At 35.5% G+C, this 20,799-nt stretch overlaps 1 protein-coding gene across 3 annotated transcripts; it reads right to left on the reverse strand.

Moving 5' to 3' along the window:
* Window positions 1–9,711: 9,711 nt before the first annotated feature.
* Window positions 9,712–14,876, reverse strand: LOC137962555 (heat stress transcription factor A-5-like). Of its 3 annotated transcripts, none has more exons than XM_068809489.1 (3): window positions 14,375–14,876; window positions 12,176–13,418; window positions 9,712–9,851 (listed from the first exon to the last, which is right to left on the reverse strand). In XM_068809489.1, the coding sequence occupies exons 1-2, from the start codon at window positions 14,600–14,602 to the stop codon at window positions 12,198–12,200; spliced, it is 1,449 nt and encodes a 482-aa protein (XP_068665590.1). In that variant the 5' UTR covers window positions 14,603–14,876; the 3' UTR covers window positions 9,712–9,851; window positions 12,176–12,197. The 3 variants fall into 3 exon arrangements, with proteins under 3 accessions (XP_068665590.1, XP_068665592.1, XP_068665589.1); XM_068809491.1 differs by lacking the exon at window positions 9,712–9,851 and adding an exon at window positions 11,474–11,486; XM_068809488.1 differs by lacking the exon at window positions 9,712–9,851 and having other exon boundaries at window positions 11,939–13,418.
* Window positions 14,877–20,799: the final 5,923 nt, after the last annotated feature.

Consider the following 20,799-nt stretch of genomic DNA (forward strand, 5'->3'; position numbering starts at 1 on the left):
GCTCTACCCCATGCCTTGAGGCTATATTTATAGTTGTGAGAAGGTGTTTAAAATAACTACAATGCCCTTAGAATTACATACTTAAAAAATAAATAGACATAAGAGGACATACACCAAATTGCTTAATTATAATTCTATGACATCTCTTTGAAAATGTTTATTATTGATGTTTCCTTTTTGAGCATCAACCCAATTTTTCTGCTAGCTCTCCTTCTGGTTTCTCATCGATGCCAAATCTACTTATTCCAATGGATAAACTTGGGTTCAGGAGGTGAAAGTGATCAATTAGTGTTTACCAAAAATTCCACTAAGGACAACATTCTTATGGCAGTATATGTGGATGATATTATTATTACGGACAGTAACATTTGTAGCATTAAACATGTAAAACATGATCTTAATAAGAAGTTCCAAACGAAGGACCTTCAGCTTCTCAAGTACTTCCTATCACAGACATGGTATAGTCCTATCACAGAGGAAGTACGTACTTGATTTGTTGAAGGAGACCGAGATGCTTGGATGCAAGCCTTCGAACACACCTATGGAACCTAATGTCAAGTTGTGTGCATGAATTAGTAGTGATGTTGATGTTGGTCAATTTTAACGGTAAGTTGGAAAACTAATTTATCTCACAGTCACAAGACCAAATATTTTCTATTCGATCAGTGTTATCAGCCAGTATATGCATCAACAACAACAATCACATTGGGAAGTGTTTGAATGAATCCTTTAATATCTCAAGAAAAATCCAAGGTAAGGGCTGCTATATAAATGTCATGGTCATATAGAAATTGAAGGCTTTGCTGATGCTAATTAGGCTAGGTCCCCTGATGATAGAAAATCTACCTTTGGTGACTACACAACTATTGAGGATAATCTAGTCACCTAGAGAAGCAAAAACAAAATGTAGTGGCTAGATCGAGTGTAGAAGCAAAATATTGAGCGATGACACTTGCAGGAAGTGGATTGTGATGGTTAAAATCATTCACGACTGAGATTGGGTTCAAGATACCCTAGCCTATACAACTTCATTGTGACAATCAGGGAGTTATCCATATTGCGACCAATCCAATCTTTCATGAGAGAACCAAACACATTTAGATAAATTCTCATTTCATAAGAGAAAAAAAACCTCTAGTTGGAATAATATTTATACAATATATCCCTTCAATGTGTTGAAGAGAAAGTATGGAAGAGTCTCACATGACTCTCACAACAAGAAGTCTTATAGAGCCAAAATTAATATTGCGGAGTTTAAGAAGTCTTATAGGAGGAGGTCTCACAAAAGAGTCTTAGTTAAAGGTGTTTCAGTTATGTTAGTCTTCTATTTATATTCATTTGCTTGATTGCTCTAGGGCTTATCTTTTAATGTTTAACTTTGGGCGTAACTCGGATAAGGGTAGTTTAATTGTAATTGGACTCTACTTATTTCCTCTATTATAAATAGAGGTTCATGTATTCAAATTACAACAAGTCAACGAAGTTTTTCTCTTTTCTAGATATTCAAAATGGCATCTAAGCAGGTTCAGTAAGTTGACTCGATCAACCTACAGAGATAATGTGATCCTATTTTGATCTGTCATCTCAAGTAGTTTAAGTTCGTATTTTATCTTTTTTCTTACTATCATGTCCCAATACCCATTATTTTCCTGGAATTCTCACCTTCATAATGAGATTTTTATATTTCAAATCATATATTGATGGAAATTCCTCCAAGTCTACTTTCCAACACAAAATCGTTTTGGCAATCGGAGTTTTCTACAAAGAGAAATCGACGTTTGAAGCAGCAAAGGTCAAACTTCAAGAGAGGTTCGATTAGTAGCAAAAAACTTCAAATTTTGAGGCGACGAGACTTTATATGGAGAATTATATATCAAAAGAAATATATTTAACTCTATGTTCTTAACTATCCAACCAATTCTCAATCTCCGTTTTTTAAAGGGAGATATCAATCTTGGAAGATTCAATGGTTATTCTGGTCAAAGAAGAAAAGTGTACTCAGTTCTACGAGATTAAAGATTCAGAAATCTATCAGATTCTTTCTCTCAAAAGAATAATATTTTATGAAAAGAAGTTATACTTGGATAAAACTTACCAAAGTCTAGTTTCAGAAGGAGAAAATTTCATGTCAATCTGTTATATATTTAAGGAGATATTCACATTGGAGTTGGCAAGGGTCAAACTATAGAATGAAGAAAATTAGGAGGTCATAAAATATTCAAGAATGAATTCTTTTTATGTCAAATTTGGTATCAAATTAAATTTCATTGAGTCTAGTTTTTTTGGAAATAAATCGTTTGTGATTCTGAGCTATATTTTGGGAGATATTGATACCTGAAGTACCAAAGGTCAGTTCAGCTAAAAATCTCTCCTTTTTTTCCCTATCTACTCTCCTATTATCTCTCCAAGCATTGATGTGAATTTAGTTTCATTTTCTGCTAAAATCTGAGTTTTTTTATCTAAATTTCTCTTCTAAATAATAGATTTTTGGTCAAACTTAATCACTCCATAATGTACTCATTCAAAGTATGCAATATCTTGTTTTGATGTTGCTTTCTAGTTTTGTGCTTTTGTTACTTGGTTGTGTATCTTCCGAAAAATTGTGGTCACCCCAAAAAAAATTATACTTGGTCAAATTCATTAAGTTCTTCCACTATAGTCTCCCCTAGTTTTCAAAACAAAACAAAAAACCACATTGGAAGTAAGTCTTGCATAGTCGCCTCTTTCAAGTTAAAGTTGTTTTCCTCTAGTATTTCTTCAATTTATCATCTTGTGTTTTTATCGTTTCAGTACAATGCCTAGAAATTATAGGAGTGTCCAACATCCTACTTAAGTCAAGTCTTTTGTTCTTCACCCAAGAGGTGATTTGTGTTTGAGCTACCCTTAAAAAGTGAGTAGTCTCACATGACTCTCACAACAAGAAGTCTTATAGAGCCATAATTAATATAGTGGAGTCTAAGAAGAGTTATACAAGAGGAGTCTCACAGAAGAGTCTTGGTTAAAGGTATTTTTGTTATGTTAGTTTTCTATTTATGTTTACTTGTTCAATTATTATATGACATATCTTTTACAGTTAAACTTTGGGTGTAACTGGGATAAGAGTAGTTTAAATAAAAATGGATTCTACTTGTTTCCTCTATTATAAATAGAAGCTCATGTACTCAAATTACAACAAGTCAATGAAGTTTTTCTCTTTTCTATAAACTCAACACAAAGAATCAATTGGCAGACATCTTCACAAAGGCTATTGTTGCAAAGTCACTCACAGATACCTGCTCCAAGTTAGGAATATTTGATGTTTTCTCCCCATCTTGAGGGGGAGTATTGAAGTAGTTTGAGTGGTATTCTATGTAATTATGAAAGTGAGTGGCATAAATTATAATTAGTGGTTTATTTAAGTTTTTTTTTATTCTTATGTATTAGGGCATCCATGCCCCACCTATAGAAATAAGAAAGAGAAGGGAAGGTGCTCAAACTCGTACTCTCTCTTAACCTGTAAAGTTTCTCTCCTTCTCATTTTCTCTTCGCTTCTTCCTTCTTTCTTCTTCTTTATTATTCTTCTTCTGCTCAAACAAAAACTCTCATAGTTATCCGTGGATCAAACCCTACAATTCAACAAGAGAGTTGAAATATTTTTCATATAATTTCAGCTAATAGGGCTTATTAGTGAATTTTTTCCCTAGCAGTGATTATCACTAGGGCAACATTGAAACAAAAACTCTTGGCCTCTTTGTGGTGTGCATATTTACCTGAATTTACACTTTTATTTGAATATTTTTACACTTAATTTTTTTTTTTCAATTTACCCCTTCTTGAGAAGCTACTTAGGACAAAAGATTTATGTAATTTACTCTCCAATAGCTTACAAAATGTATCATTTGTACAATGGCCTAGTCAACGATGCCATAAATAAGAACTAAAAGTAGATGACCGTTTGGGTAATGAGTTAAAATCAACAACAAAACTAGGATTAAATAAAATGACAACGGATAGACAAGATCCTTCTTTAAGCTAACAACAGTTTTTTAAAAAGATAGAGATATCCACTTTTATGCCTTCGGTCAAGGATCTCCTTGGATGAGCAATCCTTCGAGAAACAAAGGAAGGAGTAAATAAACATCGACATAATAGGTTTGGATAAATTGAGACACAAAATACATGTTATTTCAAAACTAAGAATAAGAACAACAAATTTAAGTTCCAACAAACCAATCAAAGTATTGATGCACACATGGCTTACATGAATAATGTGATGGGACTACAAAGTTTTCACATGATAAGGGATAGAATGGAAAAGATATCTAGATCATTTATGACATGCTCTATAGTACCTCTATCTACTATCCAGGCTTTGTCAAGTGTCCAATTCAGATGCATACCAACCATATTAGTTGAGCTTCAAGTGTCTATGAAACTTCAAATGTACCTTTATTCTTAAAGAGGAATTGCTCTTGTTGTAGTAGTAATGGGTGAAGTTGGGCAATTGTAATTGTGTCATGAGTCCACCAATAAAGTTAGAATACTCATCCATGGTTTGGTAAGTATATTGAACACCTTGTTTTGAGATGAAATTGCCCCTCCAACAATATGTAACTAAGTACAAGTGATCTTCACATGATAATCAAACTCAGTAACTGACTTATCCCCTGCTTGGGATTTCATAATTAAAATTTCACTCAAAAAACTCTTGAATCGATTTGGATTGCATAAGTCTAGTGTAAAGTTTGCCATAACTTGTAGGAGTTTTAAATTTCTACAACTTTAGAAAGTATCTCAAGAAGTCAAGTGGCTTTTATTTATCCAATATTTCAAACAGGATTTCCGAAAAAACCCAAAGTTTCTCCTTTTCTACCAAGAAGAAAAGAGGGTGTGAAATCCTTTCAAACACTAATATTTTTCATCCTATGGACTCAAACAATGATTAATCCCCCAAATAGCTATCCAACTTATTAGCATTTAGTTCCTTTTGTTGCAACTAACAAAAATAGCAATCCTGTCTAAGACCATACTGTTGGAAGATGGGCCCAAGCCCATAAGATATGGGACCCACCATGATCACGTGAGGTGGCATAAGAAATCTTACACAATAAAAATTCTAACAAAGCCACAATTATTATGGAAGCAAGTATCACTGAGCAATTTAAAGGTGTTTTAGTCATGTTAGTCTTCTATTTATATTGGGTTATTTAATTATGTTAGGACTTATCTTTTAAGTGTTAGAGTTTGGGTGTAATTGGGACAAATGTAGTTTAACTTTAGTTGGACTCTACTACTTTCCTCTATTATACTTAGAGGTTCATGTACTTTGATTATAAGAAGTCAATGAAGTATTTATTTTTTCCATAAATTCAACATGGTATTAGAGCAGGTTCTGTGAGTTAACTTGGTCAACCCACAGAGGTAATGTGATCTTTTTTTACTTTTTATTTTTAGAGTTTAGGTTTGTATTTATCTTTTTTAGTCCCTATACCCGTAAGTTGATTTATGTTTTCACTTCTATACTGAGCTTTTCATATTGTATATTATATATTGAAGAAAATTTATTCGAGTCTACTTTCCAACAAAAAAATAATTTTGGCAATCGAAGTTTTTTTCAAAGAGAAATCAATATTTGAAGCAGCAAAGGTCAAATTGCAAGAGAGGTTCGAGCAGCAGCAAAACACTTCAACTTTCGAGCCATTTTATGCTATCAAGAACGAGATTTTATATAGAAAATTATATATCTAAAGAAAGATCTTTAAGTCTATTTTCTTACCTATTCAACTAATTTTCGATCTGAGGTTTTTATATGGAAATATTGATCTTGGAAGAGTCAACGATCATGCTAGTAAAAGGAGAATGAGTACTTAGTTTGGCTAGATTACATAGACTGAAATCTATCAGATTATATATCCCAATATAAGTATATTTTATGAAGAGAAGTTATACTTGGATGAAAGGTATTTAAGTCTATTTTCAGAAGAAGAAATGTTTATATCAATCTGATCTATATTTAATGATATATTCGCATTGGATGAATCAAAGGTCATGTTGGTATCCTGTTGCATTGGAAAATTCGAATTTAAGCCGAATTATTTCATCTGTCCTTATTACTCTTAAGGACTTTCATTATTTACCGGTTAACTATTGTTATACTACTAAAAATTTGGTACATGTTCTTTGGGCATTGTCCTTATCCGTTGCTGGTGTTGTGTCTCTTTGATTGAGATATTATTATGAAATGACTCCTCAGTTGTTATCTATTGTCAACATTGGTTATCCTGATGAAGATTTGAATAAAGAACATTATGGCCCCATCATCTTATCTTTCTTTGATTCTCATTATCATGTTATTGTTATTACTACATATATGTTATTTGGTTCAAGCTGGGATCACTGACATTACCTCCCAGCTTGAGGGGGAGAAGTAGAAGAAAAAGTACCAGAAAGAAGTATTTCATATGTTGTGGTAATTTTAATGTGACAAAAATATTCAAGAAAATGGGGAGCACAAAGATGAAGCTTTTGCAAGAAGAAATATTTACAGCAAAGAAAATTGAAGACCAAGAATCCTGACTCGTAATAATAATTGTGGTACTTACTGGTGATACTTGACTCAACTCGACTCGATTCTATTTCTCAGGCTGGATTATTATTTTGAGGTATTCACAACATATCATTTGGTCAACATATTATTTAGTGCAAATACTCGCATTGGATTATTTCATAGGTCCTTTTACAATAATTTTTATTATTTTGGTTTGTGTTATATGGGTTCATGCCCATTTCAGTTGCAGTTATTGTGTCTCTTTGGATGAAACATTATTATTGAAGAAGTGGTGGCCTCAACATCCTATCCTGGTTATTTGACAACCTTACTCCTACCATTCTTTATTTGACTCTCACATACATCTTTGGCCCAACTTTTGTGTGTTGTTTTGGTTGGGAGTATAAGTCCATCACGTATATGGGTGTTTTAAGTTCATTAAAACTTATATATATATACTCGTGGGTCTTTTATCGTCGTCTTGTGAATGACAGGTATTACCCACTGATCATGTCTTTTATCGTTGTCTTGTGAATGACAAGCATTTATCACATATCACATCGTCGTCTTGTGAATGATAGGCATTTATCACCCATTTCTACCTATGAGAGTCGGAGCCCGTGTTGGGATACCGTGATGGAGGAACTTATTACTACATATATGTTACCCCCATTAATTGGCATTTATTACTCCTACCACTTGAGGGTCGTTGTCCTGTGGAGGGACACGGTGATGGAGGAGTTTTTACTACACTTCTGAGCACTACGTATAGACCCACTACCTACCATGATCACGTGAGGTGGCATAAGAAGTTTTACACAATAAAAAGTCTAACAGAACCACAATTATTATGGAAGCAAGTCTCATAGAGGAGTTTCAATTTAAAGGTATTTTAGTCTATTTATATTGGATTATTTAATTATGCTATTACTTATTTTTAAGTGTTAGAGTTTAGGTGTAATCGAGACAAAGATGGTTTAATTGTAGTTGGCCCTACTACTTTCTTCTATTATAAATAGAGGTTCGTGTACTCTGATTATAAGAAGTCAATAAAATATTTCTCTTTTCCATAAATTCAACACTAATACGCCTCAAAACCGCTTTGATGTCATGTGTTAAATATCCAGTAATTGGATCCTTAAAAAATAATCAAGAATGTGTACAAAGATTTAATGTGGTTCACTTATAAAACCCTACATCCAAAGGAAAGGAATATCCTCTCAAGAATAAGATGTGTCCTCTTTTATTCAGTTGTCTTTTATATGTGTCAAAGAGATTGCAGCTATAGTCTAATTATAAATGTCCCAATTCATAGGTGTTATTTTATTGTTTTTTACAAATGTACCGATTCTTTCTCTCTCTTTTTTTAACTACAGTTTTTGAATTCTGACTCCATCAAGATTAGGAGGGAGTTGTAAGGGTTTAGGGATTCTATTGCTCATCTACTATTGACTATTTTAAGAGCTTTCTTTGATAAAAATGTCTCATTCAACCATGGTAAGGGTTGAAATTCTTTTAAAGTTGATCTATAAATGGCAAATTAATTTAGTATAAAATTTCATATGGAAATATGGATAAGTTAAACTAAATTTAATACATGTATATTGCTTTTTTGATAAAAATTACTACAACATATCAAATGATTCTAGAAAAAAATTGTTCATTATTGTCAGATTCTCAAAAGTCTCGGTATATTTCAATTTCAAGTCACCAGATAAAATTCTTCATATTAAAGCATATACTATAATATTACAATTTGACATATTCTTCACAAGAATTTTATGAATATGAACCATTTATAAGTTCAGAAACTAAGTTTTGGCTTCATTACTAGTATGTTCCAAGGATGTCTAAAGATTGCTGAATTAGGGTCAGTTTGGAACCCCACCATCAAAATGAAAAAAAAAAAGAATTTGATCATTTTTATTCCCAAAAATAGTTAGTGAAAATGAGAATTCAATCATTATCTCGTTTTTACTAACTATTTTTAAAATAATAACAGTCAAATTTTCTTCTTCTTTTTTTCTAGGGGTTCCAAACATACCCTTAGGGTTTTATAGGTAGGTTAAAAAAAAAAGGAAAGAGTATACTAATTGTAAAGTTGGGTCCAAGGCTCATCGACTAGCCAATTTAATAAACCTTTTTTCCAATTAATAAACTCAAGATCTTTGTGCTCACTAATTCATGTGGGATTATTCCTTAACACTCCCCTTCACATGTAGGCCATTTTTTTATGACTCTACAAGTGGATAATTTAGGTGTAGGCCCTCTTTTGTGGCTCTACAAGTGGATAATCTTAGGTGTATGCCCTCTTTTGTGGCTCCACAAGTAGATAGTTTAGGTGTAGGTCCTCTTTTGTGGCTCTACAAGTGGATAGTTTATATGTAGGTCCTCTTTTGTGGCTCTACAAGTGAAGAGTTTACGTGTAGGCCCACATATGAGTACCTGCTCTGATACCATGTAAAGTTTAGGTGTAGGTCCTCTTTTGTGGCTCTACAAGTGAAGAGTTTACGTGTAGGCCCACATATGAGTACCTGCTTTAATACCATGTAAAGTTGGGTCCAAGACTCATCCCAAAATAACTAGCCAATTTAGGAAACCTCTTTCCCAATTAATAAACTCAAAATCTTTGTATTCACTAATCCATGTGGGACTACTCCTTAATACTGATTTCTGCACCTTATTCTGTAATTATGCCTTCTAATGTAGAGATTCACCTAACTGATTTCAAAGTTGGTAGCTCAAAACATCAGTGATTACATCTACTTTCAATTCAAATTTTAAAAATTTGAATACATATATCAAGGTATTATAGAAAACATATGGAGAAATGAGCCCTCTCCACCTTATGGGTCTTTACTCTCTCCTACTCTGTTCTTCCTTTTTCACTCACTCAAATCAAACCAATAGCAAAATGGAAACTTGAACTACAGGTCAGTGGTCTCATTTGGAATCTACTAGTTAGAGAACTTATGTTCAAATCTCCTTAGGATCGGGGATTCATGAACAAAACCCTGTTGTACAGTAGAACCAGAAGAAGGGCACGAAATGTCGCGCTGAAGGACGAACGGTAATTTGAAAAAGATAACAAAATAGAGAAAGTAGGAAAACAAAAGGTAAACAACAGACAAAAACAGGAAATCATCTTCTAAGAAGAAATGCATCATAAAAGAGATAAAAGAAAGTACAATATGCTCTCTGTTGTACTGAGTATAACTATATCCTTTCAATTGGAAGTGGAATAAGGTTCTAAATATGATAATCATGAAGGATTATTAGAAGAGTTATAACTCATACCTAAGACCATCCAACTGACTCCAAGGCCCTGTAGCAAGTAAGAATGAGCGTGCAAGAAAACAGGAGGAAAATAACTTATGCATTTGCACTTATAAATCAAAGCAGAGCAGCACATGAACCATTAAAGCAACAAACATAATTATACAAGTCTGCGGTCACAAAACATCAATCATACTGAGGTAATAGAATATCTTTCAGTGTTTTTCCAAGCAAAACAATAATATGATGTAGCTTGGAAAACATGCATGCTCCAACAACGTCACAAGTATTACCGGTAGAGGGAAGTTTTTTCTGATCTGATCTGATAGCAATCATTTCCTATGAACTCCAAACACTAAAATCAATTCTGTGTTGCAATTCATGATGGTTGCGACTTGCTAAACTACTGGTTGTCATTGTGGAGAAAATAGTATTAAACTTGCTAGCAAAAAAATAGTGATATTTGACAGATAACAAAGTACTTAGTTCAGGCAATCAAGTAACAGGGCAGGAGAAAAATTTAGAGTTACCATTAACGAAATATTTAAATAGTTAACTCAAGATTAGAATTTTATAGATAGCTTTTCAACCAAAATAAAAAGAAACAGATGAAAATATTAAGAGAAAATGAGATTAGTAGACTAGAACCCCTACTTTACCATCAGACTGAACCAAAATTTTATTCCACAGAGAAGTGTTTCAAGCAACTGCAAGGCAATGCTACAGAGTAGTATCTGAGAACCATTGAAAGCAATGCAAGGGTTTCAACAGACTTGGATGATAAATTTTTTGTCTATGCTAATCTTCTCCATGGAGCATCAATTTAGCAGACATCTCCAAAGAGAGCAATTGCTTCAGCACATTAACACCCAAATAAAGTGAAAAAAAAAACAATTTTTTTTTTATTTTTACTAGAAATGTATCACACAGCTAAGTAGGATCAATCTTTATCAAACATTTACATGCACAAAACATTTACATGCACAAGTTCATAAATACTGAAAACGTACGTTCACAAGTTCATAAATACAGAAAACTGACTCTTGATGCCATCAGAGAAAATGGAATATTTTTATCTCAACAATATTTGAAATGACCAGAAATTAGGAGATCCTTTCACGCCCAGATGAAGCACAACATCATATGTTTCTTTTTTCTATGTAAGTAGCAGTTACCATCCATTGAGCAGCATTTTATGATTCCACAGCACTACTTGCAACCCATAATTTTTTTTCCTCTTCTCCCTTGCCATCTAATCTTTTTCTTAACAATTTAACCGCCCTTTTGGTTCATACTTTTGTTTGATCATGTGCTAGTTTATAGCCTGTGATGACCTTCTTTGTCAGCATGTTGCTTGCCCTAGCATCTATACACAGCACAGCGTCGGATATGCTTCTGAGTCCAGTTAACATTGTGAACATCATTCTTAACAACATGCATTGTGATCTCTTAAAGAAACTCCCAAACATGCTTAGGGATGCCCAAGGCCATATGAAATTTGAGGATCACTACTGGACACAAGTCACCTAAATAAAGATACTCATGATTCAATATTAAAGATAAATAAAATAGAAGCCAATACGCCAATCCTCCCAACTTTTAGTAGTAAAGGCAATCTTCATCAACCACAAAGCATCTCATCCATGTGGCAGATGCAAACAATACTCTGTTGTCTTCTACACTCCTGAAACCAGCTTGTAAAATGTATGAACAAAACAATCATGGATACAGAGGTCAGTCGTCAAGAAACAAAGGGAAGCAGGGAGCTTGACCAACTCACTTGCCCATACCAGCAAAAGACATTGATTGGGTGATGAGTAATGCAAAAGAGTTCAATTACCTGGATATGGGTCCTTTAATTTTGTTTGTGCACATAAAATATTTTACCTACTCAAAATGATGCAGCAGGAATTTTATCAAAATGAATAAAATCTAATTTGTATCAACATTATTTATACAACATCAAATAAATAATGTACAGCTGTATCATTTTCTTACTTCATTTTGGCATAGCATTGTTTAGTGGCCCTCACAGCACAGACAAAAGAACTTCCCCTCCAATTAGGTTCTTTATCAGCTAGTGCAATTAAATTTTTTATACAAAACCACACATCTATTGATGAATCCATGGCGCTATCAATCAGCTTTGTCAGCAAAGCTCTTGCATTTTACATCTATGGACAGTTTCTGAGAAAGAAAAAGGGAAAAAGAATATCTAATGAACTAAAAAAAAAAAAAAAAGAAAAAAAACAAGAGTAGATGATAGTTCATAATGCCTATATTCATGCAAGACCGTGAAAATATTCATGTTGGATACAATGACCTTTTGACATTACTAATGGAAACATGTGTTTCCATGGATGATTCACTAACCTTTACACCTTGATACAAGAAATTAGAGTGTTAGCTGCTCCATATCCGTTTTGTTTCTCCAGAGCTTTCCGTTCCTTGGTTTCCTCTCCTCTTGATCATCGTAATTAGGGCCCCTATAATTTGAACTTGTCTCTTCTGTATCTGATGACCCGGGCCTTTCTGTCAAAAACTGTTCCCAGAAAACATCATTTACACGGCCTAGAGTAGCTGCAGACCCTTGATTATTGTTATTATTGTTATTATTGTTATTACTTGGTGCACCTTGAGAAGATGTCATGGTTGCATACTCCTCACCAAAATCTCTATTCTTTGTCATTCTAGTGGTTTCTGTTTCTTTATCATTAGAAGTTGACCTTGGCTCAACAGATGTACCATGGTCTTCACCTGTTTGCTGGGGAACTCTATTTACTTGCAAGGGAGAAGAAGCCAATGTTAGATTCAGATGGCAGGAAATATGGTCTTCATCCATGCTTTCATAAGTTCTGAATTGTCCCAGGAAACTGTTGGGGCAACTGCTCTTTTTTATTACAAAAGATGCCCCAGTATCTGAAAGATCTAACGTCTCAGGTCCAAAAGAAAGGCAATCAGTTCTAACATTGGGCTCCTTGGCCTCTCCTTCAACAGGCTTTTTCTGTGAGCTTCCCCTATCCTCAGTTGAGCTCTGCACACTCGCTGAAACCAAATTATTATCTGAAACAGCAGGTGAAAGTTCAAGGGTGAGCTTATTAGAAAAATCCTGGTGGAAAATAGGTCCAAAATCAGCTTTTGAGGTGCTGCTCAGGTTATCGACAAAGCTGTTCTCTACAACTTCCTGAGAAAAGTCAATTTTAGGCAGCCGCCTCTTTTTGTTAATTGTGGACAAATCCAAGAAGCCTCCGGACATTCGAATTAGATGCTCCACAAAAGTTGGGTTCTTAACTGCCTTTGCTAGAAACGAAATCATCCTAACTTGTCTCTCCTCCATTTCGAAAACCCGCCTCTCCAAGACTTCAAGCTGAGTCTTTGTGCCTGATTGCTGCTGTTTGAATCGCCAAAGCTCAGATTGAAGAGCAGCTTTCTCCTGCGAGAGCCTCTCAATTTCTTCTTCTAGAGCTGTTCTTTCTGCCTCACCAAATGAATTTTGAGGCTGACTGTGGCTATGTATAGGTTTCCTCCGGTGTATATTCTTCAGCAGATGCTTCTGATCCTTCACAAAATCTTCATTAGCAAATTCCCACCTCTCTGGATCACTCTTCCGAAAACCCTATGAACAAGAAGAAAATTGAATTCAGATCCATTTATTCCTATAGCTGTAGGTAATATACAGAAAAGCAAAACTCACAGAGGCATAATAAAATAATAGAATACCAATCAATTGTAAGTTCTGAAGCAAATGAAATCAGGGATATGAAAGGTCTACCGGGTTGTTTTGGTGAATCTGAGGTGAAAAAAAAGAGTAATAGCCAATTCTTTTTTTTTTTGGCTGGAGAGATAATGATTTCTGAAACTAATAAATCCTCACCAAACTCAAATTGCCTCCATTGCAGTACTTAGGTCTGTTCCCTTCAGCTCATTCAATAACCTCAAGACTCGGTGAAAATCACAAACTGGGAGAGGGGATAATCTTAGCTAATTAGAGGATATCACGAAAGTTAAAAAATTCAACTCAATGTCTCTCCGAATTTCAGAAAGATTGCACCCCTGACCAAACTCCCAATATCAACTTTGAAAATCCAAAACAAGATTTTCACACAATCAAAATTCTAAATGTCCTATCTATCTGCCATATTAATAAAAATTGCTGAAATCACACCCCACCGGCCCTCACAATAGAGGAATTGAAAGCAACAACAAGGACTGCAGAAACAACTTAAACAGTAACCACAAGATAAAATAGAAAAAGTCAGTGACCGAAATCAACTGATTCAGTATCAAAACATGTCGGAAAACCCGAAAAAAGCATTAGATAGTGCAATAAAAAGGACCCTCGTTCCATTGATTCCGAAGAATCACCTTCGCCTACACAAGCTGTCTGACCCCAATTCGACCATCAGAAGCTCCAATTTGCTACCCATAAAAGATTAAGAAACTGTCAGTAAGACAAAGAGACGACTACCCACTGTCCACCCGTCACCCGATCCAAACGAAAGAGGCCGTCAAACTGGTAACAAGCGAGAAAATTCAACAAAGCGCAATGGCAAAAGAGACGCAGAAACCTACATAGGTGTTGAGCTGACGTATGAAGCTGGAGAAGTTGTTGTGCTTGAAGTAGGTGGGGAGGAGAAGCCTAGAAAACTCTGGGGGATTCCAGACGACGAAACTGTTCATGTTGGAGCTCCAGGAGACGATATCATCCGTGGATGAGTCATCGACCATGTCGTACGTCTTGAGCAGAAAGGGGGCCGGCCCCCCGCCACCTCCGCCGCCACCCTGACCTCCCCCTTCCATCTGTTTCGTTGTCCGAGTGTAGCTGAGAATCGCGTAGAAATTTCGATTTTTGTTTTGGATCAGAGAAGATTGAGAGCAGGGAATTTAGTTAGTAGGTACAAAGAGAGGAGCCCCGAAGGGGAGGTCCCACCAGCGATTCTTTTGCGGGACTGGTCGCCATTTTTGTCTGCATTTTGTCAGCAAGCTACTGGCAACTTTGACGGTCTAAGGTGAGCCGTCGCAGCACTCTGCGCATCGGGCGTAGATTAGACAAGACGGAGACGTTTGGTGGTTAGTAAGGACGACGGCCGTGATCCCCGGCAATATGGATTCCTTGAGACCCACGAATGTTCTTCGGAGTTTCCAATTATATATTACTGTTTTCACGGTAGATAATGACGACGTTTATAATTTCTGACAGATTCCGCTCCCGACTTATCAGTTTCCCAACCGCTTCATCGAAAACTGCCGGAAAATATATCGAATCCCCATCTCTACTGCTCACGCTCTTTGCCATTCGCCGCTCGCGCTCTATGCCTCATACTGAAATTCGACGATCATCTCTCACGAGCGAGCTAAGAGTCGCCCCAATTGATACAGGTAACTCCACTCTCTCGGTCAATCCTTTTCTTCGGTGTATGTTCTCTCAATCAATCCTTTTCTCCCGTCAGTGCTCTCTTTGTCGCCATTCCGACCTGATTCCACTTCACCACAACATCTTCAGCTTCTTTTCTCTCTTTCAGCCTTTTAGGTAACTCTTCAGCTTCTTTTCTCTCTTTCAGCCTTTTAGGTAACTTAAGCTCTCTGTTCTGAATCTTTCACATCCTTCTGGAGATATTTTTTCCTTTTTATGTCCTTGTTCAAAGCCAGAAAAGCACTCTTCCCCCCTTGGATGAATCACTATAAGAGCAATAGAGATGTAAACTCTCGACAACAGTACCCCGATAGAAAAACAATCTGTCTATCCTGAAATGGTTGTTTCAAGAAAGAAGATTGCAGCCCAAGTTTGAGTATTCTTTAGATGGCTTTCAGACTTCAAAAATCTAGTTAAGAAGAGTTCGCTATCTGACATGGGTGCTCAGGCTGCAAGTGCAAATCATCAGCTCATCCATGCATTTGGCTTTCTAGTGGATACAGTCTTTCTGAAATTATTAGTAGTCATTTAAGTATTTTTTTTTTCTTCTGAAAGTTTCCTACAAAAGCTGTTATTACAGTCGCTTAATGGGTTTTGCAAATTGTTCCACCTGAAATTTGTGCGCAATTCAGTTGAGAACCACTGGCGTTTATTGGAATTTATTTATGGATTTCCTGGAGGATCCAATTGTTCTTATTCTATCTGATTAACTGAATGGAAATGCTGATAAAAACTGCAAACAAGGAGACATACATATGAGGGCATCTATGTCGGTGTTTGTGTTGTTTTTAATTCTTGCAAAAGGAGATTACAGTTAAATGTGAAAAGTAACTCCAAAGGTATGCAATGCAGTATCTTGACCAAGATGAAATTGAAAGTATGCAATGCAAACAAATGATTCTTATTTCAATTCTTACTTGTTTTCTGGTAGGTTTTAGCCAGTCATGTTATGCATCTAATTTTCTGTTTGGGTCTATTTGATACCACCATCAGAGAATGGTTTGGTAAAATCGTGGTTGCATGAAGGAGTAACAATTTACAGGCAATTTGTTTTACATGTGTTGATTTGTTGGATGTATACCAATGCGCAATGGCTAGTGTGCGATAAAGAAAATGTATGATAGGGATGGAACGACCCCGGTAAAATATTAAGCAAAACCTGGAGCTTTCTGTGTTGATGAAGAATCTAGTCTTGAGAACCAACATCCAATATGGGTTTTGTAAAGCCATTTCTTGCTTAAGAAAACGTGGGTGCTTAATGAACTGCTACAAACTCTGATGTTTACAACTAATTACTAGTGAAATAACTCGTTGTGGTGAAACAGGGGAGTCACTCATTTGGATTTATGTGGTTATCTGTTGTATCCAGGGGATACGGGTTTGGTCCTAGTTATCTGTTTGGAAAATTTAGCCACAGAATATTGTGAAAGAATCCAGTGAGAAGGTGTTTTGTCTGTCTTGGAGAATTCATTTCTGTTGGATGCTGCATAATGATACTAAACTCAAAACCAATGAGTCAAATAAGGATAAAATGACAGGATAAGACCTCTTCTATTTCCAACTGCTTTTTCCTCTTCTAGCCATAGAAGAGGATGCTAAATTATCAAGAAAATAGGACAAAACCTTTCATTAGCTCTTCTGCTCTTAATTCTTAACCATTCCTGTTTCTTGTTTCTCTTGTCCTGCATAAATTCAGGACTTAAAGGATGAATTATCTGTGGAATTGCTATTTGGCTATTTTGGAAAATTTTAGAACTATGATTACTTGGATTTGATCATGTGTCTGCTTAACCCGCTGTTTTCTTGATAATTTGTTGTCGTAAACATGGATTCTGGCTCCATATGATGTAATGCTACTTCGCATCTCTCAGGCAACTTAAAGATTTCATAGCTGAATTTATATTCGGGTAGCTTTACCGATACCCAAGGACCCATTGATTAATTATCTGTTATAAAGACATTTGTAGAAGGAACGCTGGGAATTCTCCTGTTCTGTGTGAATATGGGGACAGTAGAGGGAGTAGTCTGTTTCTGCTGTCTTGTTCAACGTGTAGGGTACACAGGGAATGGATTGATGAGTGTTCTTGGACTGTCATAAACTTCTGGAGGTACCAGCTAGGAAGGAAAGCAGCAAAAGAGTTGGAGATTGAAACACGAGGTTGAAAGGAACAGGAGACTTGATTGAAAGAGTGTCATATACTCCAGCCACACCAGCAATTGAACTTATTTGCTCACAATGCTGAAGAGCTAGAGAAGGGAAAATCACTTTTGTTAGAGATTATGGAAGCATTGTGTGATAACAAAATTAGATCCATTGGTGTTCATGGGATGGGTGGGATTGGCAAAACTACCTCGATGAAAAGCCTGATCAATAGCAAGCTTCAAGGTACTCAACTCTTCAACAAAGTTATTGTGGTGACTGTTTTAGAAAACCCAGAGATATATAAGAATGTAGAAAATCCAGATGTAAAAAACATACAAAAACAAATTGCTGATAGATTGGGCATAACACTTGACCCTGAGAACCAAATTAATATGAGAGCAAATCAATTAGTCAATGCATTGAAAGGGCAGAAGATTATGTTGATAATATTGGTTAATGTATGGAAAAAGTTAGGGATACATGAATTGGGAATTCCCAGTGATAATAAAAGCACGAGCTGCAAGATTATCATTGCTACAAGAATTAGAACTGCATGCCAACAAATGGGTGTAAAGAAGATTATGGCGAGGAATGGTCTCTCTCCAATGGATTTGTTGATGCTGTTCAACTCTACCATAGGTGATGTGGCTCTGAATCCAGATTTAAACCCTTTAGCATAGGAAATTGTTAAAAAATGAAACAGATCAGTCTTGGCTCTTGTGACAATTGGGTCAGTTTTGAGAGGGGAAGAGAATGCGACCATGCGACATGGGACTGAGAACCGTTTGCACAATTTAGAACCATCTGCCCAAAACAATGTCATGGGTGAAGTTATTCAGATCATCAGGATTAGTTTTGACCCTTTAAAGTCCAAAAAGATGAGGAAGTGTTTTTTGTTCTGTTGCTTGTTTCCTGAAGAATGTTATGTTCCATTGAAGGAACTGTTGATTTATGGGATAGGGGAAAGGCTTCCATGAGAGCAACAACGGAGACTTGAGAGAAAGTTGGAAACTGTTGAAGTACTATATTCAAATCCTCATAAACCATAACCTACTCTTAGATTGCCAAAAGGATGATTAGTAGTTTGGTGGGCCAGTAGATGGGGTGTCAGTGTGGATGGAAGTAGTAAGAGGATGCCATCAGAACAGATCTACATTCAGTTCTAAAATCATTGATTTGTCCTTCTCAAAAAAATTGCTGCTATTCAAGTGTGGCATGTGAACAATTTCTTAGGCAATTCATCCTTAATGTCCCTTTGAGTTGAATTATCATATAGTTCATCTTCCCTATAAGTTTTTAATAGCCAAGTACTATTATAAATTCTATTGGATGTAAGTCTGATGTTTTTGGGCATTATTGAGGCACCATATTGTGTTCTAAGCCTACATTGATCAATTAAAATTAGTAAGGTAAAGCTTTATGATGTTGATCCAAATGTTCATTGTGCATTCTCTATTTGAAATTGCAAAGTTGACCTCATACATGCCTGAGCAACTTATTCATATCTTAATTTTATGTTTTTGTAGCAAACTTTAATTGGGAAATGTAGTGTTTAACCAGCCAAGTTGCTATAGGTTGACTCCCACATTGTTTTCGATGATAACAAATGCTTAATTGAACTAATAATTTAAACATCCAAGTATCTCAAGGTCTATAGAGTGAAAGCCCAAATTCAAGACCTCAAGCACGATTGAAGACCGTCTCTTGAAGAAGCAATCATAAGGAAGAAGACAACTAGAAACTACAGTTCAAGTGTAATAGACAAATGTCTAAACTCAATCAATTTTCTAAGAGAACATTCTAAACTCCCTTTCCTCAAGTGCATTTGTGAAATCAGAGCTTTAGATTATAAATTGCATATAGACATGTTTACGATTATCATAAACATCATTTAGAAAATGCTAGAGAACTTAGAGAAAAAATCTCATTCTTTAAAAAGTTCAAACTTTTAAACTGGCATTGGAATGATCGATCGGGCACCTCTAATGATTGATCAACCAGAACTATGCATGCCAGAAATATAAAGCATGATCGATCAACCATAGTTGATTGATCGATCATCAAGGACATGGTTGTTTCATGCTATAATGCATGATCGATCATCCCACTTGGATTGATCGATTATTACAGTCTAGGTAAATAATTTTCTATGAAATGATTGATCATCCCTCCTAATTGATCGATCAGTCGGAACCTTGCCAATAAGGGACATAAAACATGATCAATTATAGAAAAATATTTATAACAAGTATTCATTGGTGTTATATTTGATTATAAAGTAAATTTTTTACTTAATTTTAATTTTCCTTTCCAATTAAACTATACTTTATGTTTTTCCTTTTGTTGAAATTAATCTATCGATCAATAAGTTACTATCTGACAGAAAAGTAACCGTTATGATTGATTGATTGATCAATCAAAGTGCTGATTTTTGAAAATGGACAAACAAAGGCTAGTTTGAGTTGGGGAAACTATAAATCCCCCACCAAACCATGAGTACAGGAGTGAATGAGCATTTATTGGCATATCTGCAAGCCACTATAATTTATCTGGCAAATTCCATTAAAAGTGCCTTAGAGACAAAAGAAAGAAGTGCCACTCATTTTGAAAACTTTATTCTCTTTCAATCATCCATGCATTCAGCATAGTATAAGCTCTTTGATCATTTTACAACGTGCTACAAAGGAGGAGGCAGCTTGAATCTATCAAGGAGAAACATCTCTCGAAGTAAGGGTGTAATTTTTTCCCTTTTTTTTTATGTATTTGAGAAATATTCATCAATAACCTATTAATCTAGATAAAAATGCCTAGTTAGAACTAGAATCTAGCAGTAATGTCTTGGGGAGACTGGCATTGTGTAAATTCGTGTATTGAGCTACACGTAGCCAAAGAGAGCCAGAATCTCTTGTGTAGTTTTCCAGCTATTAGAGTTTAATAGTGGAATTTTATGAAGCAAGGATTCTTGGGTGGTAACTTCCATTAGGAGAACATCGATAACAAAAACTCTATTTGTCCATGTGGTGCGTGCATGTTGTTCTTTACTTTAAATTGCTTTTATGTATGAATTTTTAATCACATGGACAAATCGTTTTTAATTTGAATATTTCTCTTGAGATGTGATACAAACCACGTCAACCTGTGACGAAACAAACCACTTAGGGTCAACAAATGAGAACATTTTTCTTAAAGAAATTCAAACTTCATCGACAAATATGTTTTTATCGACAACCTGTGACGTCCCAATTACACTCCAACAGTGACTCTCTTCATATAAGTAAGACATCTACAGGCGGTGCCGGATCTTGCTCTGTTTCAATGGACGTCTGCTTGCCTGAAGACCTATTACTTGAAATTCTTTCTCGCCTGCCGAAGAAATCAAGACGCAAGTGTGAAGTTGTTTCGAAGAGGTCGGAAAATCTGGTCAAAGAAGCTGCTTCTTTT

This window comes from Aristolochia californica, unplaced genomic scaffold, assembly GCF_029961685.1.
Source record: "Aristolochia californica isolate CCGP_79_NKW_82.1479 unplaced genomic scaffold, dmAriCali1.0.hap1 SCAF_4, whole genome shotgun sequence".
Classification (NCBI taxonomy): domain Eukaryota; kingdom Viridiplantae; phylum Streptophyta; class Magnoliopsida; order Piperales; family Aristolochiaceae; genus Aristolochia; species Aristolochia californica.